Source organism: Amblyomma mixtum, chromosome 6 (assembly GCF_055824585.1).
Source record: "Amblyomma mixtum isolate Tamu chromosome 6, ASM5582458v1, whole genome shotgun sequence".
Taxonomy (NCBI): Eukaryota; Metazoa; Arthropoda; class Arachnida; order Ixodida; family Ixodidae; genus Amblyomma; species Amblyomma mixtum.
Window position 1 is genome coordinate 112,748,195 of NC_143017.1, and position 27,942 is coordinate 112,776,136.

Consider the following 27,942-nt stretch of genomic DNA (forward strand, 5'->3'; position numbering starts at 1 on the left):
AAATGCGGCCTCCACAGCAACGTCCAAAGGCCGTGTCGTGGTCGCTAAAGAATTAGGCAATAAAGGCCTCTAAGTAGGGGAATTATACAAGGGGAGGTGGGAGGACATCCGTAATATATGTTTGTGGCGTTGATGTAGCAACAGCATCTTCATATCGGCCATTGCCAACATCTGCACGTATATACCTTGCGTGATTCAGTGTTAGTTCTCAAGTTGCAGGCAGACTAACCAGGACTCCTCTGCTGGCGCCTTATGTTCTACTGTGCATGATAATTTTCGCGCAAGATCCAGAAAGAATTTAATATTGGATGAATGTGTTAGCTGGAATGCGTTCGTAGACCAAAGCACTAAGCGATAGAGATCAAAAGCGCTCTCGCTACAGTCATTGAACTTTTATACGCGGCACAGCTCAGTCAGATAGGAACACGCCGCGTTTTTCCGTTTGCGGGGCTTATTTGAAATTTATGCAGCTGCTGCAACGCTCCTGCTGGTCATTGCAGTTATGTAGCTCCTGCTCCTGCTCGCAGTTCCTGCACTGTTATGAAGTTCCTGCGCCGGATACGCCCCCTCCCCCCGAGATAACAGCTTTCTTCGGACCTGTTTGCATGCGAGGTGACATCGGCCCGTATTATGACATTACATTTGTCTTCCGTGTTTGCCTTCTGCCTTTAGCGACTATGTTCTGACTCAGTGTTGAAGTAACTCAGAATGTGGTTCGGTATATTGCTCGTGGTGAAGACCATGAGCCGTTTTTTAGATCATTTTCTACGAAGCGGGCGTGATGGCCTTTCGTCCGTTTTTTTTAATATATTTATTGCTGCCAAGTGCCAGCTGAACGCTTTCAGAAAGGTTTTTGGATATATGAAGGGCATAAAGTACGCTGTGTTTCATGAGGTGGACATAAAATGGCTCCCTGCTTAAGTGAGCAGTCAGACGTTTCACCGAGACGAAGACTTACAGCGCCCGTGAAGTATTTCTTTCCTTCTTAGAACAGCTGTTTGTATTCTTTTTATTTCGGATTCCGTTATGTGAAGCATGGTTTCTGAAAGGTATATTTAACGAAGGTTAAAGCAAAAGGGGGACCACTAGCACGCTCCCAAGCTTTCACTTCATGTTGCTGTTTGCTCGTCGCTCGAGCACCCACTCGAGAAGCTCACGCTGCACCAATTTGCCAAGCTTGTTTCGCGGAATCTCGTCGACGAGTGTGACACCTCCCACAAGTCGAAGCTCCTTTGGAACGCTCGCTGCGGCATGGGAAAATGAAACATGAAAAATAAAAAAGTGGGAAATAAAAAGAAGAATTTCGTAGCAATCAAATCAGGAACCTACAGATGATTTAAACACCTTTTGCTGGACAGGAAGAGTGCGTCAATCAATCGCCAGGGACAACCACAAAAGGCTACGCACGCTCTCTCCTTCAATGTACACAAGAGCCGCAACAAAGAGCGATAAAAACGTAAAGAATTACGCACTACATGGATGACTCCGGTCTTTCGGTAGTTTGTTGCTTAACTTAGAATATCACACTAAGATCGGTGAAGCTCAGAATTACTCCTTAGGGCGACGCCTACTCCGACCGAATCACTCCGGTGTGCTTCGACTCGAGTCCTGTTGACAATGAAATCGAACCTGCAGCTGTCCTATAATCACAAGACTGCCTATCAGTGCATCTCGCACGAAATAATATTTCGTGGCTGACTAACTTAGGGGTAACATTGGCGACTTTTGTGGTGAAACATATGTTTCCGTACTCGGCAGCCATGCTAATAAAGTCTGTATCCCCGTATTTCGTCCTTTCCACGGCGACAATCGTGATTTCTTAGCTTGCGATAGCGTAACATCTGATGAATTACATGCTAAGACAGCCTAAAACAGCTTTCACACTCGGTCCTTGTTTTGCTAGGACCAGTTGTAGCTCGACCTTCAGTTCGAATAAACTGAGACGCCTTATACCTGTAGATGAGATATTCTTGTTCAAGAAGTTTTTGGGTGCTTCGCTGTCGCATTAAATAGAGGTAAATACACTATCAATGTATTATAAAAAAGGGCCTCAGCCAGATATTTGATAAGCCCTCGCTCCTGCCCTCGCACTGTTTTTTTTTGCTGCAAAGTGCAGCTGTAAGCGGAATGCCGCACGTGCAATAGTCATGCCCTTCGTCCTACCACATGCCGCACCATGCGGTGCAATTTTCAATTTATTTTCTCGAAGTTACGCTTACAAGCGCACCCTTCTTTTCTAGGGAGTCAAATCAAAATAGAAAAAAAAAACGATGAAATGAACTACACGGTAATGCCGCGGAATACAACGAGAGTCGAAAGTGACCAAGCACAGCTTCAACAAAGTAATGGTATGTTAAATTAATCCAGAATATTGGTTAAATATTAGACGGTCGCTAAGGGTTTGTGCAACATTGGTGGCTTTGCTTGGGCGCTCGATTGATTCGTCGGACAATCAGAGGTCCAGGAGAGTAACAGCATGAGTCCTGAATTTCAAACTGCCGCAGTGGCTCAGTGATTAGCGCGCTTGGCAGCTGAGGCCGAGGACGCGGTTTCGATCGCATGCTATGTCGCTATGTGCTATCTCGATGCACGTTAATGAACTTCAGGTGATCTAAATTAACCTGGAGTTCTACTCTACGGCGTCCCTCATATTCTATGCCACTGTGGGCGTTTAATTGAATAAGCCAAACCAAACGAAGCCCTGAATTTCAAGCAAGGTGACGTGCTACTTCAGCGTGTAACTGTGCCGAGGTTGGCAGTCTGCAGTTCACAGACTCTCTATAGCTTTACCGACTTGTAGGCATGTATTGCGCGGAAATTGGTTTCTTTCAGCGTTAATTTTGACTTCCCCTGTGTTTATATATCAATGCGTTCTCACAAAAAGTGAAGGCGAGTGGCCAGAACATTGTGCAGGTGCAACATTTCCTTCTACACACCGAATTAAGCGAAGAAAGAAAGCGAGATTGATTCTGTATGAAGTGTTTAAAATAAAGCACTTCAAAGGTGAGAGGAAATATTGAGGACAGCAAGCTTTCCGCGCCAACCTTCGACAAATCGCAGGTAGTGCTGCGGGCCGAGATGCCTGCTCTCGGGCTTGGGCACAATCACAGCGTGCGGTAGCTGCCCATCTTCCGGGTGCGGCAGCCCCACGACAGCGCAGTCTTTCACCGCGGGGCACTGAAGGAGGGCGGCTTCGATGTAGGCTGGCGGTATCTTCGTACTTCGGTAGAAGATGAACTCGCTCATTCGCTGCACCAGGCACAGCCACCCTTTGTCGTCGAAGTAGCACTCGTCGCCTGCAGTGGTGGATTACTGAGCTGAAGAGGCGATTCAGCGTTCCAGCAGGCCCGTTATCCCCTCACGGACTCGTAACCAAGATAATCATTAATAAATGCTAGAATGTTCATTGCACTTTCCTTTTCTCCATTCTTTGTCATCCTAAATGCCCATGCGCCCACGTGCTCGAGCTGCCATGGCGAGGCTTGTCCTAACTACACAAAAGAAAGAAGGCTGGCGTGTAATCTTATCATGCCCGCTTGTAAATAAATGTAAATAGTATTTACCCGTAACAATATATAATGAACAAGAGTGGCCCAAGCACAGAACCCTGAGGAACACGTTAAAGCATGATAAAGTAATCTTTGTTCATAACGGTTCGATGGGCTTTCTGGATGGATACAGTGCCTTGCAGACCATCTGTTTAAACAGAAATGCAGTCGTCAGAAACACCCCATCACCTGTTCGGTACCAGCCTTCTGCGTCGGTAACACTCTCATTCAGCCGTCCCCAGTATCCTCGCATAAGGCCGGGACCTCTCAGCACAAGTTCACCTTGCTGCCTTGGGCCGAGGGGTTTTCTTGTCTCGGTGTCTACCACCTGCGTAATTAGGTATACCTATGAAGCAGCATAGCAACACACTGCTGAAGGTAGTCTAAGCGGCGTGGGTTAGAGGACATCAATAGTTACGCCCTGAACACTCTGAAGAGCCATAACGCATCATCGGAGTGGCGAGCACAGAATGAATTGAACAAAGTTAAAGGGACACTAACGAGAAGCAGCAAACTGAGCAATGTGGCTAGATTATTCATCAAAAACAATGTCGAGTGTTTTTTCAGCGTAAAAGTAGCCGGCGTTCCTGTCAAAATCACGAATAGAATTCCTGAATTAAGCTCGCAATATTGAGCGCAAAGGCACAATGACATTGAAAAGGTTTGGTTTGGTTTATAGGGTTTAACGTCCCAAAGCGACTAATGCTATGAGAGACGCCGTAGTGGAGGGCTCCGGAAATTTCGACCACCTGGAGTTCTTTAACGTGCACTGATATCGCACAGTACACGGGCCTCGAATTTCTCCTCCAAAGAAATTCAACCGCCGCGGCCGGGATCGAACCCGCGTCTTTCGGGTCAGCAGCCGAGAACCATAACCACTGAGCCACCGCGGCGGCTTTTGACATTGAAAAGAAGGGAAAAGAAGTGCGGGTAGGAAGAAAAACACCGCGCTGACTCACAACTGTTTATTCATAGACACCCACACAGCTTTCCTTCTCTTCCTTTTTTTTCCTTGTTTTCTCTGGCCTTGTGCCTTTGCGCTGTTTACTACGAACTTAATTCCAGAATACAAACTAGCCCAGCAACTAACTCTGCTGAAGAATCTCTGAAACCTTTCCGCATTCAAATCGTCCGCTAGAAGACAGCTGCGTCATTTTCCTTTTCGGCTGCCCTGCTGATCCTCCCCCGCAGGGACAGCCCTCGTTATCAAGTTGGGAGGACAGGGAGGTCGTGCTCTCGTCTCTGGACCCGCCATCGCAGCTTGCTGCGGTGCTTCGGGGTGCCGACGTCATGGACAAACACCACATGAACGTTCCGACGTAGAGTGGGACCGTGCTGTGGTCCAGGGACCCAAGGGGGGTCAACACACTTGCCATAATAAAGTTTTTCTCTCTCTATCTCTCTCGTCTTCCCCAGAGCTCTCCGGCCATTCAGAACGAGGATACAGAACCTGCGTCACGGGGAAGTGATGGCTTGGTTTTATGGGGTATAACGTCCCAAAGCGATAAAGGCTATGAGGGACGTCGTAGTGGAGGGCTGCGTATAATTCAGACCACCTAGGGTTCGTTAACATGCACTGACACCGTACAGTAAACGGGCCTCTAGTATTTCGCCTCTATCGAAATGTGGCCTCCGCGGCCGGGATCGAACCCGCGCCTTTCGGATCAGCAGCCGAGCACCATACGCACTAAGCCTCCGCGACGGCTCTCGCGGGTCGCCCCTGTCTTGACATGGCGTCGACGGCAGCTGGTAGATCTACGGCTTTATTGCATATTGTATTTTATAGTATGCTTCTACGCTCTCATTTTCAGTGTTTTCCGTGGTCAAACATGATCCACCGGCAGTGTAGGTTTGGTCAACGATGAATTAGTGTCCTGTGCACTTATGGACGCCACCAAGTTGGTGTTTTCGGCAGCAAACCTGAACATCGCATAGCGAGTAAGCGGAGCGATTTGTCAAGCGTCGAGTGAAAGCAGTGCAATATTCTCGGGAGATATGGACCCATTTTTCTGCCGTGTTTTCTTCACTGTCAAGCGTGACTCGTCGACAATGCGGTCCTTTCAACCGAAGAACTGGCGCACCGTGCTTCTTTGGATGCACTCACATTGCCGCTTTCAGTGTGGGACATCGCACAGCAATTCAGGTGATTTGTTGAACTTGTTTTGCATCGACTCACGACTGTTCAGCGTTCGCATGCGCGAGTGGTTGGTAAACTCATGGGCAAGGAAAGCGGGCCGTAGTGCAGAACCTGGATCGCTATTGCGGATACGAAAACTTCCAAGTACAGGCAAGTATTACGCGTGAAATAAAATAAAATGCCAAGAAAAAAAATCTGTGCCTCTCCTGTAACCGAGAGTAGAGTAAGCATGAAATGTTTACGGGCATAACACATTGGTTGTAGATGGTACTAGTCAAAATCTTGAAATGGGTCTAGTGTTCCACACACCACACCATACCACACCACACAACTGTGCACTGGTCCATGTGGACGCAATCGTTCCCTGTGAGTGTCTAGGGAGTCTATTCCGCCCTGCCTCTTCAGCTGTATCCGGTTTATGTCAGGCTCCATTGCACGGCTGAAGCAGCGGTGACGGTGGCGGCATTGAAATGCAGGACGATGCAGAAGCGTACGCGGACACGACGTGACGCAGGCCTGACAAGAATGTATATGCAGCTCGTTCGAATACTCCGCGAGCGTGTATATATCTGCCGGCCAAAGGGAGAAACGTCATGAGTTGAAGGCCCAGCGGCCGGTCTTTTACATGCGTGAGTGTGGGACCGCGGCGCCATCCTTGGGGACGGCGCGGAAGCAGTTTTTCCGCCCAAAGCCCTTCTGCCCTGGAGCTCCCCTCTTGCTCTAAGCGGCCCTCTCTCTTAGAGAGTCCCGTTAAATCTCGCACGGTGCCCGGATGCTCTGGTTTCAGCTCCCGGATGTGTGGAATTCAGTGCCCGGATGTTGGCTCTCGGTCTCGGCGTGACGTCACCGCATTGCCGACAACGGGAGCTAAAAGCATTTCATGCTTAATAATTGTACAGGTGCACTGCTAATAACACGCGTGCGATTCTGTGACTGTACTTGCCCACTGTCGTCGAAATTACGCTGTGGGGAAAAGCAATCAATGAAACTCTCCGGGGCATGTTGGTTCATAGCTGGCAAGAATAAAAGCGCAACAAGACAACACAAAGAAGGAGGAAAAACGACAGGACAGGCGTTAACTTGCAACACTTTACTGTCTTCATAAACCGCCGCGTATATACGAGGTCTGTTAGAAAAGTATCCGACTATATTTTTTTTTGCGAACACCTGATGGATATGAGACAAGCGCTCTTGCATCAGGCGACCTTGAACCTTCATGCGCATGCATGAATTTTTTCCCGCCTGCCGATAGCGTCAGTCGCTGGGAAGCAGCGTTTGAGTGAGGTAGTGTGCAGTGCTCTCGTCGGTTTTTTATTGCAAGGAAAATGGCGGAGTGAAAGGAGCAGCGCTCCTGCAACAAATTTTGCCATAAACCTGGCGACAGCCGAGTGGAAACCATTCGAAATATTCAGACGGCTTTCGGTGAAGATGCTGTGAGCAGCACACAGTTTAAGCAGTGTTACAATTGTTTTAAAGATGGCCGCACATCGGTGGAGAACGAGCCACGCTCCAATCGGCCATCAACATGCCAAAATGACCAGGTCATTGCCGAACTGAACGCTATGGTGATGCGGGACTGTCGCGTGACTATCCGAGAAATTGAGGAAGAGGTGGACATGAGCAATTTCTCCGCACATTCGATTATCACCGAAGATTTGGCCATGGAGAGAGTTGCGGCGAAATTCGTGCCGAAGCTGCTCACGGTGGAGCAAAAGCAGCTTCGTGTTGAAGTCTCAAACGACATGCTGGATTCCGCAAGCAGTGACCCCGACTTCATCAACATCATAATCACTAGTGACGAGTCTTGGCTGTACAGGTACGACCCGGAAACCAGATCCCAGTCGTCAGAGTGGAAGCATTCCACGTCACCAAGAATTAAGAAGGCCCGCCAATTGCGCAGCAATGTGAAAGTGATGCTGACTGCTTTCTTTGAAACCCTCTGTGTGGCAGACCACGAGTACGCACTCTACAGGGTCAAACAATGACCAAAGAGTACTACAGGGATGTCCTCCGTTGCCTACGTGATGCTGTGCGGCGCAAGAACCCGGAGCTGAGGTCAACAGGAAATTGGCGCACCCATCGCGCCAATGCTCCTGCACATTCCTCGCACTCGAATCAGATTTTTTGGTGAAAAACCAGACTCCTGTAGTTCAACAGACTCCTTACTGTCCTGATATGGCCCCTGCGATTTATGGCTGGTTCCCAAAATCAAAAGGCCATTGAAAGGAGCGCGATTTCAGACAAGGAAGAACATTATGGCTGCAACGACAGCTGAGCTAAACTCCATTCCGAAAAGGGCCTTTTCGGAATACTTCCCACAATGGCAGCACCGCTGGGAGAAGTGTGTGGAGTCCCAAGTAGACTACTTTAAAGATGACTAGGTTTGCAACGCTCCAGTTATGCAAGTTTTTTTTCAACGGCCAAAGGTCGGATACTTTTCTAACAGACCTCGTATCAAACACAAGGGGGGGGGGGGGGGGGGGTAAAGACAGACAGGGGAGAACACAGTTGAAAGCACGTGCGTAGAAACTCGAATGTGGCGAAACAAGAACAGGTGATTCCGCAGATAGCATGCCATATCTAAAGACTGACATTCTTTTTTATATATCATGATCGACGGGGTGCTAACAGATGCACTCCCACTTTTACATATTCGGTGGGCTTCTATCAATTCTCGTGCGATCATGTCTTTACTTTTGCAGATTACACTTGTTTCCAGAAGTTTTGCTCCACATGCCTTCTTTTTTCCTTCTTCTTCTTTCCAGCAGTTCTTACAGTGAAGTGGTAGATTTGTCCCAGTCCCATTCTTTAATGACAGACTGTTTTCTCTCAAACGGTCATTAATACATCGGCCCGTTTGGCCGATGTAAATTTTTCCACGTGTCAGTGGGATGCTATACACAACTCCAACCGCACAATCTACAAAAGGATTAGCATGTTTCGTTTGCCAAACTTTTTTCTTGTCCTTATCCGTTTATGAAGACAGTAAAGTGTTGCAAGTTAGAGCCTGTCCTGTCGTTTTTCCTCTTTCTTTGTGTCGTCTTGTTGCGCTTTTATTTTTGCCAGCAATCAATGAATCGTGGCTGGCGGAGAAATCACGACACAAGACGCTGTTGTCGGAATCCGTGAGTGGTGTTGCCACATGTAAAACACTTTTACTAATTTTTTGGCTTATCAGAGCACTATTTTTCATAAAATGACATATTGGCTACCACACAACACTAATCTATGTAGCTTGATTTAGTATTCCACTTCAGTGCCTCTTTAATCTGCAAGACCATGCAAGAAGCTGCTCACAGAAAAGGAGGGACTAGAGCTCCTTGAAAATTAGAATTGAAGGTTGCCTGAGGCGCCCTGTGTACACAAGATTATTTCTCACCATTGCCTCAAGGCCCATTCCAAGACGGCCGATAGAGGTGAATCGGGGCGGCTCATCATGGAGTCCTCCCGCAATAAAGATAATTTCGGTCTGTCCGTACACTGCAAACAGTTGAAAGTAGGAGAGGAACATTTATGAGAGTTCATAAGCAGCTGACGCAGACTGTTTCATGCTGCGAACGCTTTTTTGTTCCGACTAAGCTCGCTCTCTCCTCAGCTCGCTCTCAGCTCGCACTCAGCTCGCTCTCAGCTCGCACTCAGCTCGCTCTCTCCTCAGCGCTCGCCTTGCCCGGCGCAGCGTATGTCGCCATCGGCATAGAGCTATTATACCGCCGTCGGCGTCTTGGATCATTTGAAGCAGTCCGCTCGCGCGCATTCTTTCGTGCGTCCTGCACGCCGCAGCTTGCTGCTTGGTGTCGTCGCGCTCGGTGGCGATACAATTTGCAATGTCAACATATCTTAACGCTTCAAGCGAAAATAAGCCTGTCTGCAAGCTGTAAATGCTTATTTTACATGAAAGTATGAAATGCAGTTTATTGACTGTTTCTATGCTGTTGCTTTGTGTATTAATAATTTTAGGAATTTCATACCGAATTTAGCCATTTCGCGTTGGAATCGGTAGCGGCTGCTTGCTATGCGCAGTACTTAATGTTTCTGTGAGTTCTTTGTTACACGCTCGTTGGCACTTCACGCTGATGTTAGCAGTTTTCCCGCTATATATTTTACTAGAAGTGCTGCACTGTAATGTGAACCTCGTTTTCAGCAAAAGTAAACCACCTTTCATTTCTCTTGTGTGCTGAAAGCATCAACCTTACTGCGGCTAAACGGTTAATGCTCCTCACTGAACCGTCGGCAAGTGTCACTCCTTTGGTTTTCAAATGACACACCAGTATCAGCCAGTGTTTTGCATACCAGAATGTAACGTTGGAAGTATTAAAATAGTACATGTACATATGTGTGTGCCTTAGGTCTTTAGCATATTCTGCGTCCTCTATAGCCTCCTTTATTTACGAAGGCCGTGAAGAAATTTGAACTCAAGTAAAATCAAGTGCTATCAGTTGGGCTGTCATGGAGACATAGCTTCAAACCTAACAGCTTTGTTTAGAAAGAGGCGGGAAAGGCGGGATTTTTTTCTACACCTTGTTCGAAGTCTGCACGATTGCATTCTGGCAGGATTTTATTCTTACCAACAACTTTCTCTCGGCCGCATGAGTGTTCCAATTCACCTTGCGTTGATTGCCACCCGTGCCACTCGGGTTAAGAAGGTTTTGGTTACGCCTATAATTGCGGAATGGAATATGTAGTATTCATTAGCACGAAGAGATCATGAAACGCGTAGCAGTGGCTGTGTGGCTTTGGCGTTCGGCGGCTAATCCCTAGGTCGCTGGTTATTCGATGCCGGCTGCGGCGGCCGTATGTCGATATAGTCGAAATAAAAAAACTCCCGTGTGCTGTGCAAAGCCAGCTCGCGTTCTGAGCAAAGCTCTGTGCTCGGAATTCCAGCCGTGCGAAGCTGCGAACTTTCATTTCATCTGCCAGCTTAAGAGATCTCTTCTGGAAGCAACTGTGAAACCTACGCTGAACGTAACTCTTGAGGCGCAGCTCCTGAAACAGCCTCCTTGCCACGTCCTCGCTGATGTAGTTCGTTGCCGTTGTGACGTAACGCAGGTGGCTAAGGTTGTAGCTGCTGCGTTGCGGGTGGTCCAGGAGGCACCGCGCCACGTAAGGAACTGTGCTCAGTGCGGTCACCTGTGGGTATAGTGTGGTTAGTTAGGTTGCAGCGCCAGTCTGGTCAATGGACACTTGCCTTGTGCTTTTGCAGCGCTTCGAGAAGTGCTTCAATGTTCGGACTTTCCAGAAAGGCGGTTGAGGCCCCCTGGACGATGGCTTTGCTTACGCAGTCGAACAAAGCGTACACGTGACCGAGCGAACTGGTGCACAGCATAACATCCTCCGTTGTTAGACCCATGTGATGCGGATGGCTGCGAAAATAATCGCTACGGCATAAATGGCATTGCAACAGCAGGTAAAAAGACTGCTGCAAAAATAGCATGGATACCAAAAAGACCCTGTGCAAAATATTGAAGTTTTAGCGTATTCAGAGGAGGGAAATGCGAAACGGTCAGCCTAGAAGCGCTTACAGTTAAAAGACAAAAAAATTATTGGAAGCAGAAAAGACCAACCAAAATTCTGATATTTTCTGTGTAGGTATTTTTGCTTCAGGTATGAAATTTGTTATCGGAACAGCAGGACGAACCGTCTTAGTGAGCCAGAATGCAAGAAGCACAACATAATAATATCGCCATGGTCAAGTAATACACGTTTGCCTATTTTAATGTTTCCCTGATGCAAGTATACCTGGCTAGAAGGGGTTCGTCTAAATACAGTCGATATAACAGGGTGAAATGCACACCCCATCTCCAAGCAGAAAGGGAGCAACCACGTAACGTGGTCAGCCATACTATGGTTTAAATTTTAATTGTTCAATTATAAAAACGGTTGTAGTCAGTGTGCCGCAGTTCGCGGGAATTTACGCTCACCACATGACTGCTGCCATCTAATGGTAATAAGGCGAAACTTCAAGCAGAGCAGTTTAGCTTTTCGCCGCCAGGCGAGAGAGCCTGGAGGGAATCTTGCGCTTGAAATATTCGTAGAAGGTGGCGTGAGAAGTGAACACGGTGGCTGTGAGCGAATAATCCTGAGAAAAGCAACCTAGGTGGGCCCCGTACGTCGCGTGACCTTGTTAGGTCCCAACAACCTGCACACCGAATTGTGGGTAAAGTGCCCACCATGGCAGGTGGTAGTTAAATTAATGCCTGGTTGCGACAGGTTGCTCGGAAGGAGCAACCTGGGTCTCATAAGCCCCACCGGTGGATGCGTTTGAAAGTAACCTGCCCGGGCAATGGCTCAGAGTTCACAGCTTGCACCACAGCGCCAGGAGTGGTATGAGGACTTCCAGCGCTCTATCAATGTTAAGTAGAGAATGACAAATTCAACATATATGCGCAGTAAGCCATCAACGCTATCACGTTATTGTTGTATCGTAAGTAATGATAATTAGAATGAAACAGTACACGCAGCATACGGTCGAGCCGATCTGTATTCGCCTACTTCGTCGTCTTCTCCACTCCCGTGCGCGCGAGTGCGTGCAGCGCACTTGCCACACTTCATCTTTATCACATTTCCGCCGCACTTAAAAAACAATGTCTAGCGGATGTCATAGTCTTTGAACCATGCGGGCCGCTTCTTTTTGCGAGTACTTCGGCGAGGCGGCGCAGAAAGTGAAGCCGCAGTTGCCGCTGTGGATGTACTACACGAGGGTTGAGTAGCGGCTGCCGATTCCGGAGCGGGCGGAACCAGGTGCGATGAAGGGCCCGGGCTAATTTGAGCGGCTGGCATTATATGGATTGAAGGCGCGTCCGAAGAAGAACCCTGGACCACGGTTCCGGACTGTGGACTGGGCGGCGGCATTCTGTTGCCGTCGATAGGCGGCGAAATATCAGCGAAAAGGGCCACTGGAGCTGGGGAGGACAGTTGCTGCTGAACTACTTCTGGGCGAACCGCAGAAAACTTGGACGAGTGCCACACTCGCCCATCATCCAGCAGATAAGATGCAGGTCCACGCTGCTCCACAACCTTCCGAGGCTCCGAAAACCGAGCTGACAGTTTGCCTCGCACATTTGGTTTGCGAACACGCACGTACTGACCAATCTGAAAATCACGACACTTGGCGCCACTCCGCTGGTCCGCATAAAGCTTGTACTGCGCTTGCTTCTCCTCAAGCCTCTGCCGCAAAAGCTTAAGCGCTTTTGTCGGATCCATTGAGAAGGACTGATCCGGCAGTCCTACGACGTTGAGTCTTGTGCGGGGCAACCGGCCATGAAGTAGGACCGCTGGTGCAATTCCTGTCGTGGCATGGGGCGTACAGCGGTAGACACCGAGGTAGTCCACAATCGCTGTACGTAGGTCGTGTCGCTCGCACAGAGCCAGCTGAATATAGGACTTAAGCACTCGATTGAATCGTTCCACGAGTCCATTAGCTTGGTGATGGTACACTGAAGGGTAGCAATGGCGTATCCCCCGTTCGCGAGGATGCTGTTTTGATTCGGGACCTTCACGTGGCCTGCTCACCATCCGTCATGATCTTTTCTGGGCTTCAGCCACCACCGCCTTTCCTGCCGACTCCTGGTCGTCCTGCCCTACCATGGGAGCAATGGGAGCTGGCGTTCCGGAATTACATGCTGGCCTCTGGTGTCTCTACTCTGGGCGCGGACAGGCGGAAGGCCATCCTGCTGAACTGCATCGGACTGGAAGGTCAGCGCATTTTTTATACCTTGGCGCCGCCGTCGTCCACTCCAGCGCCTACAGCAGCTGCATCGCACTCCGGTGACGAGGCGCCGCGCCTTGACGAATTTGATGCGGCGATATCCCATCCTCGTCGCCAAAATATGTTGTATCGTAAGTAATGATAATTAGAATGAAACAGTACACGTAGCATACGGTCGAGCCGATCTGTATTCGCCTACTTCGTCGTCTTCTCCACTCCCGTGCGTGCGAGTGCGTGCAGCGCACTTGCCACACTTCATCTTTATCACAGTTATGCGCTTAAGGCACAGCTTAAGCGCCCGTCTAGTTTTTCATTTTGGTGCTCTAGCACTGGAGCCCCCACTCGCCGATTTCGTCAATGTCTGTCTGGTTTCTCGGTGACTTTGAAGAGCTAGGTGACCGGGTGCCATCCGCCTGGGTGCAGGTACACCACCTAATTCACCAGGCCTTATAACGCCCGCACAACTTGCCCACCGGATTGTGAGCACATTGCCTAACATGGCAGGTGGCAGTTTTTTTTTTTTAATGCGATGTTTATTGCCTCAGGGCATAAAACGGCATGTAATGATAAATGAGGAAGCCTAAATAAATGAGTAAAGGTTCGCTGATCTAATGAAATCGAGCAGTGAACGATGATGAGGTCCTTGTGTCCAAGCGGTGTATGAAGCACTGTTATCGGGCGAAAGACCCGCTGCCGCCAGGTGCCGAATTCTTGTAGGATTCAGCGCCGGGCAAACCCACAGCAGGTGGTGAATGTCGGCCTCAAGATTTCTGTTCTTGCAGACTGGACACCCGGGGCGGGGAAATACACCTTCAAATTGCGGCCACTTTCGTGTAACGGCTGGAGTTAGGGCAACCCCGACCCGGATCCTCCGAAGCGCAACCTCCTCTGCACGGGTAAGACCACGGGGGAGGGTTACCGCACACGGAGGGATTAGAGCACGTGTGCGGCGCCGGAGGTGTTCCTTTTTTGTTAAAAGGAGGGTGGTGTCATCCAGTGTTAGGACTCGAGGCGAAGACGAATTTGGGGTCACAAGGTGGGTCGCAGAATCTGCACGGCTTTGCGAACTCAGGAGGTCTCGTGGGACCCACTGAATTAAATTTATGATTAGTCGCGAGAGGTTGCTAAGCCTCACAGATTATGGAGAATAAGAAACCAAATCCCTGAGAAATTTAGTGCGCTTATTTACTTTACAATGATTCAGTCCCATATACATTACTGTATACTCGTAAGGGGGCACCACTACTGCTACCAATTTGGTAAACATACTTATTGCACAGAAAAAGATCGATCCGTGCCCTTGAAGGTTTGAACTACAGCGAAAGCAGGCATACTTTTCGATGCACTTATGGAAGACTGAGGGTGGATCCGCTTTATGAAAACAAACTTGCGATTTATATATGTAACGAAATTAGGAAAAACCGTGACAATTTTTCACACACAAATATGATCCTAGATCAAAATTATGACCTCAGGAAAAAGCAATACAGGCTACCAAAGCTGAGAACAAATTACGGTCGGCAAAGCCTACGAGCCCAAATACCCATGCTTCTGAACAAAAACAAAGATCTTGTTATCGTAATTGAACGGCACAAATCACTTGGTGCATTCAAGCGTAAACTGACCGAAATGTAGAACTATAAGTGTTTCCAATTAAAACTGTCGTCAACGTCAAAAATTACGTTTAGCTTTTTGAGTGCCTGTTACTGATGTTGTTTCTTTTTCTTCCATTTTTAACTTGCTTAGCTTTTTGAGTGGTTATTACTGTTGTATATTTACATTTTTAATTTGTATCTTTGAGCGGGGAAAATAATCTCATCTGTACCGCGCTGTTTCGCCTGTGTACAGGTTGTGTGGGGCCCTGAACCTAGTCAGGTGCAAGGAAGCACCTTTTGTTCGGGGTCCTTTAGTTTCTGTATGAGGAAATTGAAAATAGACTTCATACTTCAACTTTAGATGTCAGCACTTGGCATCGCGTGGCAATGGTGCATCGCTTAAACGCGGCATCACTGCTCCAAGAGTGGTATCAGGACTCCCAGCGATTTATGGATGTACAGAATGACTCATTCCATATATATATGCGAATTAACCCATTAATCCTATCGCTTCATACACTTAAGGCGGAGCTAAGTGTTCCAAGTTAAAGTTAACATAACTAGCGCTAGTGCACCTGTGTCGCATTTTGCCTGACCAAGCTACATCGTTCGTCTTTTTTTCTAAAGATTGACTGATATGGTGACGTCGCAGATACAACACTGTAATGATCCCCCAGTACATGAGTGCGACAAGTGCCGGTCCTACCAGTTATTTTTGCATAAATCTCCGACAAAAATGGTTACATCTGAGCTTACCGGCTTAGCGCATAATCAGCGAAAGCTGATTGGCATTAGCGGCCGAAAGGCCCGGAGTGGCAGGCCCATTTAAAATTTCATAGGCGACTGCCAGATTGGGCGTCTCTCAGATCCGTTTTGGCATCTGTACGCTCGCGTGCATACTGGGCCATCTTCCCCTTGGTGCATTCGGCTCGATCTCGCTCCTGGTACACTTTGCGGACTCCAGGGCCCGCTTGCCCGAAGCAAACAGTTCAATTCCCAAGGCTGTAATTCGCAGTCTAAACCTTCTTTTGGTTTTGATGAAATGAAAGGCACAGAACTGGCTCACTGGGCCAATGGACACCTCAAACGCTTTACTAGGTTTTACTGACGTCCACCAACAAATTGAGGCAGTAATTAACGTTTCTTTTTCTCAAAGTTAACTGAGGGTTTAGATTCCGTTGGTTTTGAAGAAAGGAAGGAAAATAACTGGCTAACTGGACTGGCATAACTGGTCAGTGGACACCTCAGCCGCGCTTTAAGGTACGTGGAGGTGATGCCCACCTATATAATGCGTTAAATGGCATGTAAAAAGCTATAACAGGTTTCGCTGTAAAATTTCGAAATTGTATGTCTTTCAGCACAGTGGATGGGGTAGCATACTCTTCTTTTTTTTTTTACAGCGAAAGCTGTAATACCTTTGTAGAAGGCATTTAGTAAAATCATTTTAGGGACAAAATGTTAATCTCTTGGCAATGTCTCATTCACAAACTTGGGCCGCAGTGTTCATCGTGTGATAAGTGTTGCCTAATTTCTAGTACACTACTGTTCTGGCCCGCCACCCACAATACAGTAATGGTGCTGACGCAGGTGTAACCTTATCGGCATTGACACTCGAAAGTTATAACAAGGGTTCGTGACCTATGCATCATCGTAGTCACAAAGGTTATTGCATTAGGAATGTAATCAAGAACGATAATGGTAACTCAGTGAATGTAAATCAAGGTTAGGGGGTAGAAAGATAAATACTTTTTCGCGACTACTGCGATGATTTGGATGATTGCTATCTCTTTATACATACACGAACTGGAGCGAAGTTAACGCTGGCGTCCACTAGCCGTTAGTTTTCGGTTGGCTACAATACGCCTGCCACATATACTTTGGGCATGCTGTATCATCTTGATGGGTGCCTATCCGGCTAGCTATGGCACTGCTAAACTAGGGACCTTCGGACCCTGGAAACTACTGCCTGCTTTTATGTCCATCGTGGAATATAATGAAATCTTGTTGGCAATAACTATTAGTACCTATTAACTATAGCTATTAGCACATCGAACCGGTTTCTATGAGTTGTGGCGAGTAGCGACATTGGTACATCAGCAGTGGCCTAGTGGCATTGTGCGTCCGCCTCTCGTGGGGCAGGTGCGGGGTTCGATCTACAGCCTCGCCTGGTAGCAAACAAACAATTAAAAAGGTACAAGCTCTCGCTTGGCCCGGTGCTCGGCTGATCTGGGGTGGGATGCTTGGAGAAGGGGACTTTGAATCTAACTTGTGTAGATGAAGCTATTTTATGCTATGGCACCCTTTGGCCGCGGTGCCCTTGCGCCATAAAATTTCACAACATAATCATCACCATCGACAGTAGCGACAACGAGCCCTTGACGTTTTAGATTTCTACAATACACAACAAACCAAGCGATTTTTAATCTTTTCGTCCTCTTCCGCGATAACAAGTGAGAGTGTTAATTGTAGAGACGATTTCTCTGCATGTAAGAGGGAAAAATAACTCTTATCTGTTGCAATTAGATTGACCGCTGCTTCTTCGTGCGTTTGGTCCTTTATAGTAGCTATGATGGTAATCCAATTGGGAGAAGCCATTTATAATGATACCAACTACAGATTCTCCCAGCAGTTTTCCTAGAGATTCTCCTAGCAACGGTTTGCCGCCGAACAAATACAAGGTTTCGGGCAGTTGAATATAAATATAGCGTATTGTCACCAAAGAAATAAATGAGCAACAAATGATTTTTGTCACCTGTTCGCTGAGACACTGGCCACAAGCGAATCATGGTTGTGCACCACTATCTTGGGCTTTCCTGTCGTTCCACTTGTAGAGTTCGTGTAACAGATTCTGTTTTTCTCGTATTCGACAGATGGTGGGCCTGAACCGCGGGCTTCACGGCCCATTCTCATTAGTTGGTTCCACGAGACAATCGCCCCTCTGATGCCAAGGGTATGTTCCGCCGATTCACCCAGCGCTATGATGTGCTGCAAATTCCGTAAGTTATTGTATACACACAGAAAATATTACACATTAATGTCGGGGGAGATTAGGCCTTTGTTTCAAGAGGGGAAGGAACCGGGATATGAATAAAATTTACGAAAATTAAGGACTAATGCAATTATTATAAATTCACAAGCGAGAAATGGTGCTAAGAATATTTTAACGGCAAGAGAAAGTTGGATTTGAAATCCCACTGCGTGTTGTGTACAACATGTTAGTAAGAAAGTAGGAAAAGTTGATTACCTTTACAGTTGGCAGCTTTGTCCTGAGTTCCAACGCTTCATCAATACGGTCAGGCTCGCAGCAGATGGCCGCGAACTTGAAGCTTTTCATCCATTCTACAAGAATATCTGCAGTAGAAGAGAGCTTTTTTCAGTTCACTCTCATCGGGAAGTGTGCGTGGTTTTGGATAACTCGAATTTTTCCGGAAACCACATTGTGGAAAAATAACAGCCGGATTGATTCCGTGTTCTTACCGGATAGTTACTACTAAGAATAAGAAAGGCTGAAGCGGAACAGTCAATGTCGTCCTTGCCTGTAGTTCGCGTGTGCTCTATTTGTAGAGTTCGGACATGAAGCGTTCTCGCTTTTGGCGTCGCATTCTGTATCCAAAACACCCCTTTTTTGCTCTTGATGAGCACAGTTCTCGCTAAATACTTGCCGAATGACACATTTTAGACAGAAGCTGCTGCTTTATTTCGAAGATTTCGGCTCTAGAATTTAGAGTGAATGCCTGTTCAGAAACCGTTTGTCTCCTTTCGCTCAAAAAAAGAGGCGAAACAATGTGAAAAAATTATATATATATATATATATATATATGTGCTGCTTTTAATTAAGGCTACAGAGTAGATGTCAGTATAATAAACTACACACTACGGTGGCAGCTCTCTTCAGGTAGCACAGTAAGTCCCGTAGTGCGTGTTGGATTGCGGTGTTCTTAACTGTCGACCGAAACATCAGACTACGCTCCAACAGAGCCCAGCTATCTTTGCTGTTGGGTTTCAAGGTGCCTAGAGTTACTATAAAAAGCAAGCCGCAATAAACATAGCCAGGGGACTGGACCCTAGCTAGCCTTCACATTACGTGCTGTGAACTCATGGCCCATATCTCCAGTATTTCGGATTCCGACATGGGACCTCCGGCTTATACCTTTGTAGAAACCTTTTTTCGCATTTCCCGTCTCCAATGTCGCAACAATATCCAATGAAAAAAAAATACAGGAAAGACAAAGCGCTGAGAAATTTTCCAACCAGAGCAGTGTCTTTGGATTATGCGTACTCGCATTTGTTGAAGATTTTAGAGCTTTAGTACAGAAAATTAGGTCGCAGAGTTGCCGTTTTATTTTATGTTGATAATGAGGGCACCTATCGAGAGATACGTAATTTTTAATCTTCCCTACCTACTGAGTATCCCGAGTGCTCGTAAGCGCAGCCCACGTTGGCGCACGCCGCACCCAAAAACATGGGCAGTATTTCGGCGCGGTCGGCGACGAGGATGCAGATCAGATCACCGGCACCGATGCCCAGGCGGAGCAAGGCTGCGTGCACTGCGGCTACCTGGTCCGCCACCTCGCCATAAGTTCGCTCTTCGTGCGTAGTGGCGTTTATCTGCGGGCAGATAGAGAGAGAGAGAGGGAAGGTGAGAGGCAAACCAGAGTTGTGTTCCGGTTAGATACCCTACAAGCTGCAGGGTAGCCAACAAGCGGCTATTGTTGAGCAAGGCGTCATATAGTTACTTCGATCTTGATATTTAAAAACTCCGCAAGCTTTCAGGATTTCGCCCTAAATGTTAGAATGTGGCAGCATTGGTGCCGTTCAGGCTGTTCGGAACAGACTGTCGAGAAAGGACACTTGGACAGAACTTGCCTTTCTTCAGTGCCGGAGCAACTGCTTTCCCACAGAGTATCTCACGCTGCAATGCAGATGAAAGGTACGGCTTCTGGCTAGTAGTCTACTTTCGAAACCCTTACAACAGGGCACAAAGCTGGCCAAGTTGGCATAACCTCAAGGTTATACTCCCAGCGCGAACATGAACAGGAAAAAATACAAGTACTGACTTTTTAGGTTCTGACTTGCATATGCAGGCTTAAAAATATAGAGCACTTAAGAAACACATTGCTCGTACAAGCAAGGAACCTAATTCACGAAAAGAGACCACTTCTATTTCAGTGCTAGTATTTGCACGTACGGAGATAGAAAGAGGATGGAGAAGGAAAAGAGGAGAGGTTATGCGGTACAAGAAACCAGCTTGCTGGTCTGCACTTAAGGAAGGGGGAGAGGGAGGTATAAAGGAAAAGGAGGAACTTAAAAAAGAACAGCGTATGGCTGAGTCTAGCCATTCGCACAGGCATGGCGCTCTCAAGGAAGGGAACAATGCTTGGCAGGCCTTCAAGTTCGACGGTTGTTGCTTCCACCATCCGAGGATTCTCATCTCTCTTAGCGGGCGAAGTTCTGGACGCCTCAGTGCTCAGCACAGCGAATGTCTCTCGGTACTGTATGTAAGGCATGCACAAAGTAAGTGTTCAATCGTCTCGCCACTAAAGCAACTAAAGCCAGACAGGGTTGTCGTGAATATACGGGAGAAAGCCGGAATGGTTCGTGAGCGCAGCGCCAAGACACAGGCGAAAAAGGACACAGAAGGCACGTGATAGTGTCAGCGCGTTGGTTGTTTTCTCCTGTCCTTGAGCTGTCAGTATACCGCAAGCACCGGACGCGTAATTCGGAGGTCGTGGGTTCGGATCCTACCGGCGGCATGTGGTTGTTTTTTTTCTGCTTTTCTTATCAATTAGCTTTAAGCGATAACATATTCAGTAATGTTCTAAATCGAACAACAGCACAAAATAAATAAATTAATTAAAAATCCCCTGTGCCCCTTGGTTTCTGTGGCTGTTGGCTTCTCTGTTATTTATAACAAGCTCCTCATTCTCTTCCCTTGTTTGCTTAATTGCTTAGCGAGGGCCTCGGTTCTGGCAGCCTTGACGCCATAGGAAGCATAACAGGGTTCTCACAGCTTCTACCCTCGCCGTTCGATGACGTTCTACGTCACATCAGCGGTAACTCAGGACGTGCTACGTCCGCCGCTTAAGAACGTGGATGGCGCTGATGAACACTCTCAAGGTTAGGTTATTTGTAAAAACATAAATACCCCCGAAAGCAGAAGATTTGACAGCCGTCGCCGTAGCTCAGCGGTAGAGCACCGGACGCGTAATTCGGATCCCACCGGATCCCACTGGCGGCATGTGGTTGTTTTTTCTTCTGCTTTTCTAATCAATTAGCTTTGAGCGATAACATATTCAGTAATATTCTAAATCGAACAACAACACAAAATAAATAAATTAATTAAAATCCCCTGTGTCCCTTGGTTTCTGTGGCTGTTGGCTTCTCCGCAAGTATAAGTGTATTTTTATGCGAAGCATATTACTAGAGCTACACTACAGCCCGTCGAGTGCGGCGGTGGAGCTACCATTGACCTTTAGCGTGACCACGTGACAACATGACGTCACAGCAGAGGAGAGATGGGCTGCCGGCTCGCGCGGTCAGCCGCGGCGGTGGAGGCTCGACATCAGAGGCGCGGCGGCTGACCACGTGACAACATGACGTCACAGCAGAGGAGAGATGGGCTGCCGGCTCGCGCGGTCGGCCGCGGCGGTGGAGGCTCCACATCAGAGGCGCTGCAGCTGACCACGTGACGCTACAGCAGCGGTATAAAGCTGAGCTTGCCTCGCTCTCCGGGCATTTACGAGGCGGCCAGGTGTTGGGATGCCGCCTAGAAGCAGGGCTGATTTGAACGAGAAGCGAAAGCTTCAGCGTGCCACAGAGACCGATGAAGAGCGGGATGAACGTCTGGCTAAGCGGCGTGCTCAATATGCGGCTCGGCGACAACGTTCTACAAAAAATTACGAGGAACTTTAGTGGCTAAAGTGGTGAAAGGCGAAAGCCTGAGTGCTGCATTCTGCTACGCGATTGTTCACTTCACATTTTGTGGGTGCATTAATTAACTGCCAATTATTGACGATTAAGCTTCGCCTTTAGTGTGAAACGCGACAGCGTGTTGTAGCGCTGCCACGGAGTGCAAGGAACGCCACCACCCGTTCGGCGCGACGCGTTGCCCTTTGAACGCAACGCTTTTTGAGGAAAGGAAATGGTGTTGTAATTCTCTGTCATCTCGGTGGATGCCTGAGCCGCACCGTACAGGAAGGGAGGAAGTGTGAGCGAAAGAAGAGGGGCCGTAGTGAATAAAATGAAAATCGTATTTGAGGAAAGGAAATTACGCATTAACTGTCTCACAAATCTCAGTAGACACTAGTCGAAAATTGTATTTGAGGAAAGGAAGTTGCGCAGTAACTGTCTCACATATTTCGGTGGACAGCCGTCAAAATTCGCCCGTGGTGACGTCACGACAACTTGGACCAATCTGAAACGCGGACAAATACGCCTTGGTCGTCGGTAAATTCGTTTTCGAGGAAAGCGAGGTAAATTCGTTTTCGTTTTCTCTCATATCTCGATGGACACCTAAACCTCGCCGTAACGGGAAGGGAGGAAGATGGGAGTGAACGAAGCCATCGTATTCACTAGACGCACCTTTGTTTTTTCCAAACCATCGAGCTGGCATGGAAGAGTGGTAGCGTGCTCGACTCGCACTCTGGAGACCGGGGTTCGATTCCCAAGCTCGGCCAGTTTCTTACTGGGTTTTATTTGTTTATCTGGTCTGACTAGAAAGGTTAGACTAATTGGTTAAGTAAGCAATTGACTAAACTCAGTCGAACTTAGTTGGAGCATCACTATACGGTCCCTTTAATTGGTTGCATGGTAGCCAAAGTACAATTGGCCCCGTTTGAAATTCGCGCACTCTGACGTCACGACCGTTTCGACCAATTGAAAAGCGTGACATTTCTGTCGACAGCTCCTGCTTACAACGATGAGGCATTAAAGGCTTCCGCCTTAAAACTGAAGAACAAAGCGAGGAACTTTACCAAGCCTAGCCATCAATATGCTTCGCATCTGACTAGGCTTAACCTTAGCTAAGCCTCAGCCATTTTTTTTTGTCCTGACGGAACGAAGGCTATCCCAATGGCGGGCATGTCTGATATCCCAGTGGCAGAGTCACTGTGGCAGGCATGACGTAGCCTTAGAAAACATTCTGCGCCTCGGTCCTGTCTGTTATATTGTGTCCTGTACTCTCCTTATGCTTTGGAGCCTCCGAACGCTTTTAAGGAAGCTAGACATACATAAACGATTACGGGAGTTTCGAACATGACACAAAAAGTTCTTCGAAGACTACTGCACTACATGAAATACCGAGGACTCAGAAATTGTTTTCAAACTTTGAGTACCCTACAATATATGAGCGTTTCCTGTGCTCCTTTCCCTTCTTCCCGCCTTTTCATCCCTTTGGCCCGTCTTCCATGTGAATATATCCAACAGTGCAAAATTCTGCTTAGTCTTCCTTCTTTTCTTCCTCTCTTTTGGCCCCCGCTGGAAGTTCGTGAACCGAGTTCCGGGGCCACGCAATTTACGTAGACGGCCTCTTGACAATTGCTTGTTATCAACACTTTTACATCCAGAGAACGCCCAAGGAGTGGACAACTCAGTGTGAGGTCAGCGCTTGTATACGATTAAGTGACACCTCCCTAAGAGCCGTTTTGGTAGAGGCCCAATTTTTGTTTCTTTGTTTTGCTTGTACAAACACAGGTCCGAGCTTTGCGTTTTACATTAGTCAATGCTTAATTGCTTTACCACGCCTACAGTCAAGGGCACATTTTCTAGTTTTGCGGCTTTGTCGGCGTTGAGGTATCGCGAAGGAATGATGCGAAAAGGAAAGCGAGAAGAAGAGATGAGCAGCGCAGCACTGAGCGCCACTTCAAGGATCGACGCCACCTCTTTGGCCCACAGATGAAACTAGCACTTGCGCCAAGCGTCCTGTCACTATAAAGTGACTGGAAAATTTTCAGATTGCGCCATTCCTTTGCCCGGCGGCGCGAGAACTTATGCAGAGACATGAGAAAGAGGCGCAGAGGGTGGTGACGCCATCATAGCAGCTCCATAGTGTTTAGGAAGGGTTTCTTCGGTACAGTTTGTTTTACAGCGACAGGATCGTGAAAAGGCAGGTGTGAGCATTTTTTCTCCTACATTAGGATGGTCCTTTTCTCTCAGTCTTCTTGACTTCACTCCAATTTATCTGGCCGAAATATTAGCAGTAATTTAGCCTTACGTAAATTAAACCCTACCGTTTCCCAAGTAATGGTTATGACGGACTCTGTCCATTTGCTCTAGATTATCATAACCCACGGAGTCTCGGGTATTGCGCCTCTTTAAGCAGCTGATCCCGCTCCATATAACTTCGGTGCGGTTGCTTTGGGTACCGGGGCACATGGGCATTCAATTAAATGAGTTTGCCGATTCCTTAGTAAGGGCCTCTCTCTGCGGCCCAATAATTGCTGTCCTGAAAACCTGCTCATATACGGCTGTGGTAGGGTTTCGCAGTTACACATTATTTCAGGAATTTGCAGCCTCGGCACTTACTTCATGTCCCGAATATCAGCATCTTCTTCATCCTTGGAGTAGCAAAGACTGTCGCTCGCGCAGACCGGAGGTCTCTTTCACGCGTTTGCGATGCCGAGTACCTCTGCTAAATTTCTACCTTCACAGATCTGGAGTGGCGGTTTCTCCACTGTGCCCCTTTTGTGCCGAAACTGAGACAGTGGAGCACTACCTGCTGTTCTGCCGCCGCTTCTCTTCTTTGAGGAGGCGCCTTTTAGAAATTCTGTTTCACCACCTGGGTCTGCGTGTGCACACTGCGGTTGTCCTTTCCTTTGGCGCTTCTTCGCTTGGACGAAGCAACAGGAGTGTGCGCTGTGCTGTTCAAAATTTTCTTCTAGAAACGCAGCGACTCCCATGCTAATTATTATTATTATTGTTATTATTATTATTATTTTTTTATATTTATTTTTTTCTGACTTTCAAAATTTATTTCATTATTTTCTTTTCGCTCTCTTTCAGTCAGTGCGAAATTGAACCATTACATGAATTGCATTCGAATTTGCACAAAAAGCCATCGTCCCTTCTTCGATCTCCCAGCTAACAGGTCCCCTGTCGTTGCTTCGTCCAATCTGTCAGTCTATACCCCATTACTACTCCCTTTCCTCTATAAATGCTCCTGTTTCCATCAGTTCACCGCCTGTGTCTTGGCCACTCCAACGTATTGGGTATGCGCCATTTTATTTGAGGTCAACCAACCAACAGCGAAAGCTGTTAAATGGATTAAAGATTCCGTTTTCTAAATCCAGTTTTCTGAAATTCTCCCCCCCCCCCCCCTCTTTTTTTACCTAATCGTCCTCTGAGTTTAAGATAACGTTTTCACAAAAAGTGGTACAAAAAAAGTCTCATTATTTCAAAAAACATTGAAATTTCTTTGAAAGTAAATTTTGTACTTCCATATGCTCTCTTCCTAAAAGCACTATAGGAATGTTCTCTGCATATTCCAATTTCATGACTACAGCGGCCTTCATAGTGAATGATTGAATTACAAGATCTGTGAAGAGCGAGCTTGCCAGATGAAAACTCCATGAATTTCGTCCGCAGACGTATCAAGGTGCGCATCAGGATGGCTGAAACCAAGGTTAGCAAAAATATGGAGATGTACAACGCAGGAGTATGGCCATGGCTTTCTGTCTGGGGTGCACATACTGACACTGCGCGCACACATGGCTGCGATAACCGTTTCTAGCAGCTGGCGCAGCTGGTGCAGGGTCGGGGATGTCTGACGACACCAGCGCCTGCATGCTGATATATAGGATGCGCAGACTGGTAGTGTTCATGCACTATGTTGAGATCGGCATCAGTGAGTCTCGCTTGAAGGCAGCCTGCACACATGTTTCTCCTGGGTGGCTCCGAGTACCTGCTGTCTACTCGACGACAATTGCTCTCAGGCCTGCCGTAATGGGCCACCAGGAGAGGACCTGGTTCTCATGTGGCTTCAATAAACGTGCTTTGCTGCGTCAGAGTGCGGCCATCTTTGACTGAAAGGAACGACGGGCTGAACTTGGGGCACAAAAGCGCCCAATTTCCTGTGCCGTCCAACGTGCCGACAGCCACCACAGCGAGCAGTCGGGCGTTATCTTCCCCAGTCGCCGCGACCAGGTCTGGAGACGTGGGTCTTGTTTCCGGTGTTTCCCCCCTGGGTGCCTGCCCCGCGAGTCCGGTGTTATTAAGCACAGGTTTCGGCAACACGTGCCAACCGTTAGCTGGCTATGGGACAACCAGTGCTGACCTAGCGCAGCCTACGCGACCTCGCCGGCATTCTCCTCACTCAAGCTCAAACATGTGACAGGGGCGTGGCCACAAGTGAGAGAAAGTGTGAGATTCGGAGCGAAAGTGAACATTCAAGCCACTCTCTCCTGGGCGAGGCCGTCCTCTTCCTGGGGACTGTAAGGAATGAGGACCCTATATAACTCGGCTGTGATTGTGGCCGAAGGACTCTCCCGTTTGCTGTAACGCTTGTAAAAATGCAAATAAACCCACTCGTGATCTTCCTCCCATCACCCAACTTCTTCACTAGACAACACTCCTGTCCTGGTGGTGGGGACGGGCGTTGACTTGACCGCGGTTCCGTCAAGCAGCGACAGCGAGCAGCGACCCCGAACCCCCATCCCCAACGACCAATACAGTTTCATCGTTGGAGAGAAAGTGGAAAACCTACTAAAAGTAACCAGTACAACTCTGTGTCAAGCCTCTTTGAGCCCATCACTCACCCATCGGGAATTGCGGTGACGTCGAAGGTGGTCTAGGAGATATCCACCGAAGTTCCTATGGACGTCCAACGGACCTTGGTTTTTGCTGAAAGGGCTCTTGAGCACAGTGGCCATCTGAGTAACATAATAAATAGGCTAGTTATCAATTTTTCCAACCGTTCGAATTAAAAAAAAAATGGCTTCACCTTCCGCCTAGAACTAAAGGCGTGGTCGCCAGGTAACAAGACGCAGTTAGACGACGGGCTTTGAAAAGTGCCAAATAAATCTGAAACTCGACATCCCTATAATGGGCCTAGAACCACCATCCTGGTTAGACTTCTTTCAGCAGCTGTTTGATGGACGAGTGATCATGCATTATCTTCCTGCTCCGTAATTCAATACAGGCATCCAATCAATGCTTGCTAACACTGCCTGTCCGCCTTTTCCTTCGCTCCATTTTCTTATGCTTAGAGTATTTTACCTGGCTAAATAGCCTAAGAGTTTTTAACTATTACGTTATTTGCCAATACCTGCATCCCCCCTTCCCTCCGCACCCCCGAGCACAGCATTAGCCTTTTCAGCTGCATAAAATTTAATCTTGCTCGAATGTTTTGCACAACTTGGAACGAATTGTGTGGGATAACCTAACTCAGGGTCCGAAGCACAGAGCTGAATTATATCTCTCCAACACCTTCTAAGGTGGCCCGGAGCAATGTTTGCGTCTTAATTGAGGTCGTTCAGTGCGCACTGCAAAATGCAAGTTTACGTACCTGGGTCATCTGCCCCTGTCGCTCTTGGTGAAAAAGAACCAATTAAACAGTAACTCCTGATCACAAATTTTGCCTCTGCAGCAGTACGTTATATATAGAGGACGCGAATCGAGAACCACTGTCGATGCTCGAACACTGAATCGTAGCAGTGAACGTACACCAGATGTTAGCCACCGGATGCTGCGCACCTGGTGCAGGCATTATGTGCTGTGTGCCCATGTGGTCTACTCCGAACGGTGAAAAATTGCTTGAATTGGAACGGAAAGAAAGAGGCAGCGAGTTGTTTTGCGCCGATATTTTTACAGTGAAACTATCAATGGTGCGACGCACACAGCTTGACCTCTGAGTTTTGCATATATGCAATGCATTCGGCCAAACATGGTTGACTGTGGATGAGAGCACTGATTTATTGGAGCAAATGCGGTTGAAGTACATGCATGAGCAGACTTACCTGTAGA

The 27,942-nt window shown here is 47.7% G+C and overlaps 1 protein-coding gene across 1 annotated transcript; it reads right to left on the bottom strand.

Moving 5' to 3' along the window:
* Positions 1-966: 966 nt before the first annotated feature.
* LOC149340062 (uncharacterized) lies at positions 967-27,942 on the bottom strand. Its single transcript, XM_089548804.1, has 10 exons — positions 26,736-27,942; positions 19,386-19,593; positions 18,230-18,336; positions 17,738-17,970; positions 10,871-11,045; positions 10,641-10,812; positions 9,065-9,165; positions 3,738-3,876; positions 3,045-3,296; positions 967-1,244 (listed from the first exon to the last, which is right to left on the bottom strand). Exons 1-10 carry the CDS (start codon positions 26,847-26,849, stop codon positions 1,105-1,107), a joined length of 1,641 nt encoding a protein of 546 aa, XP_089404930.1. The 5' UTR covers positions 26,850-27,942; the 3' UTR covers positions 967-1,104.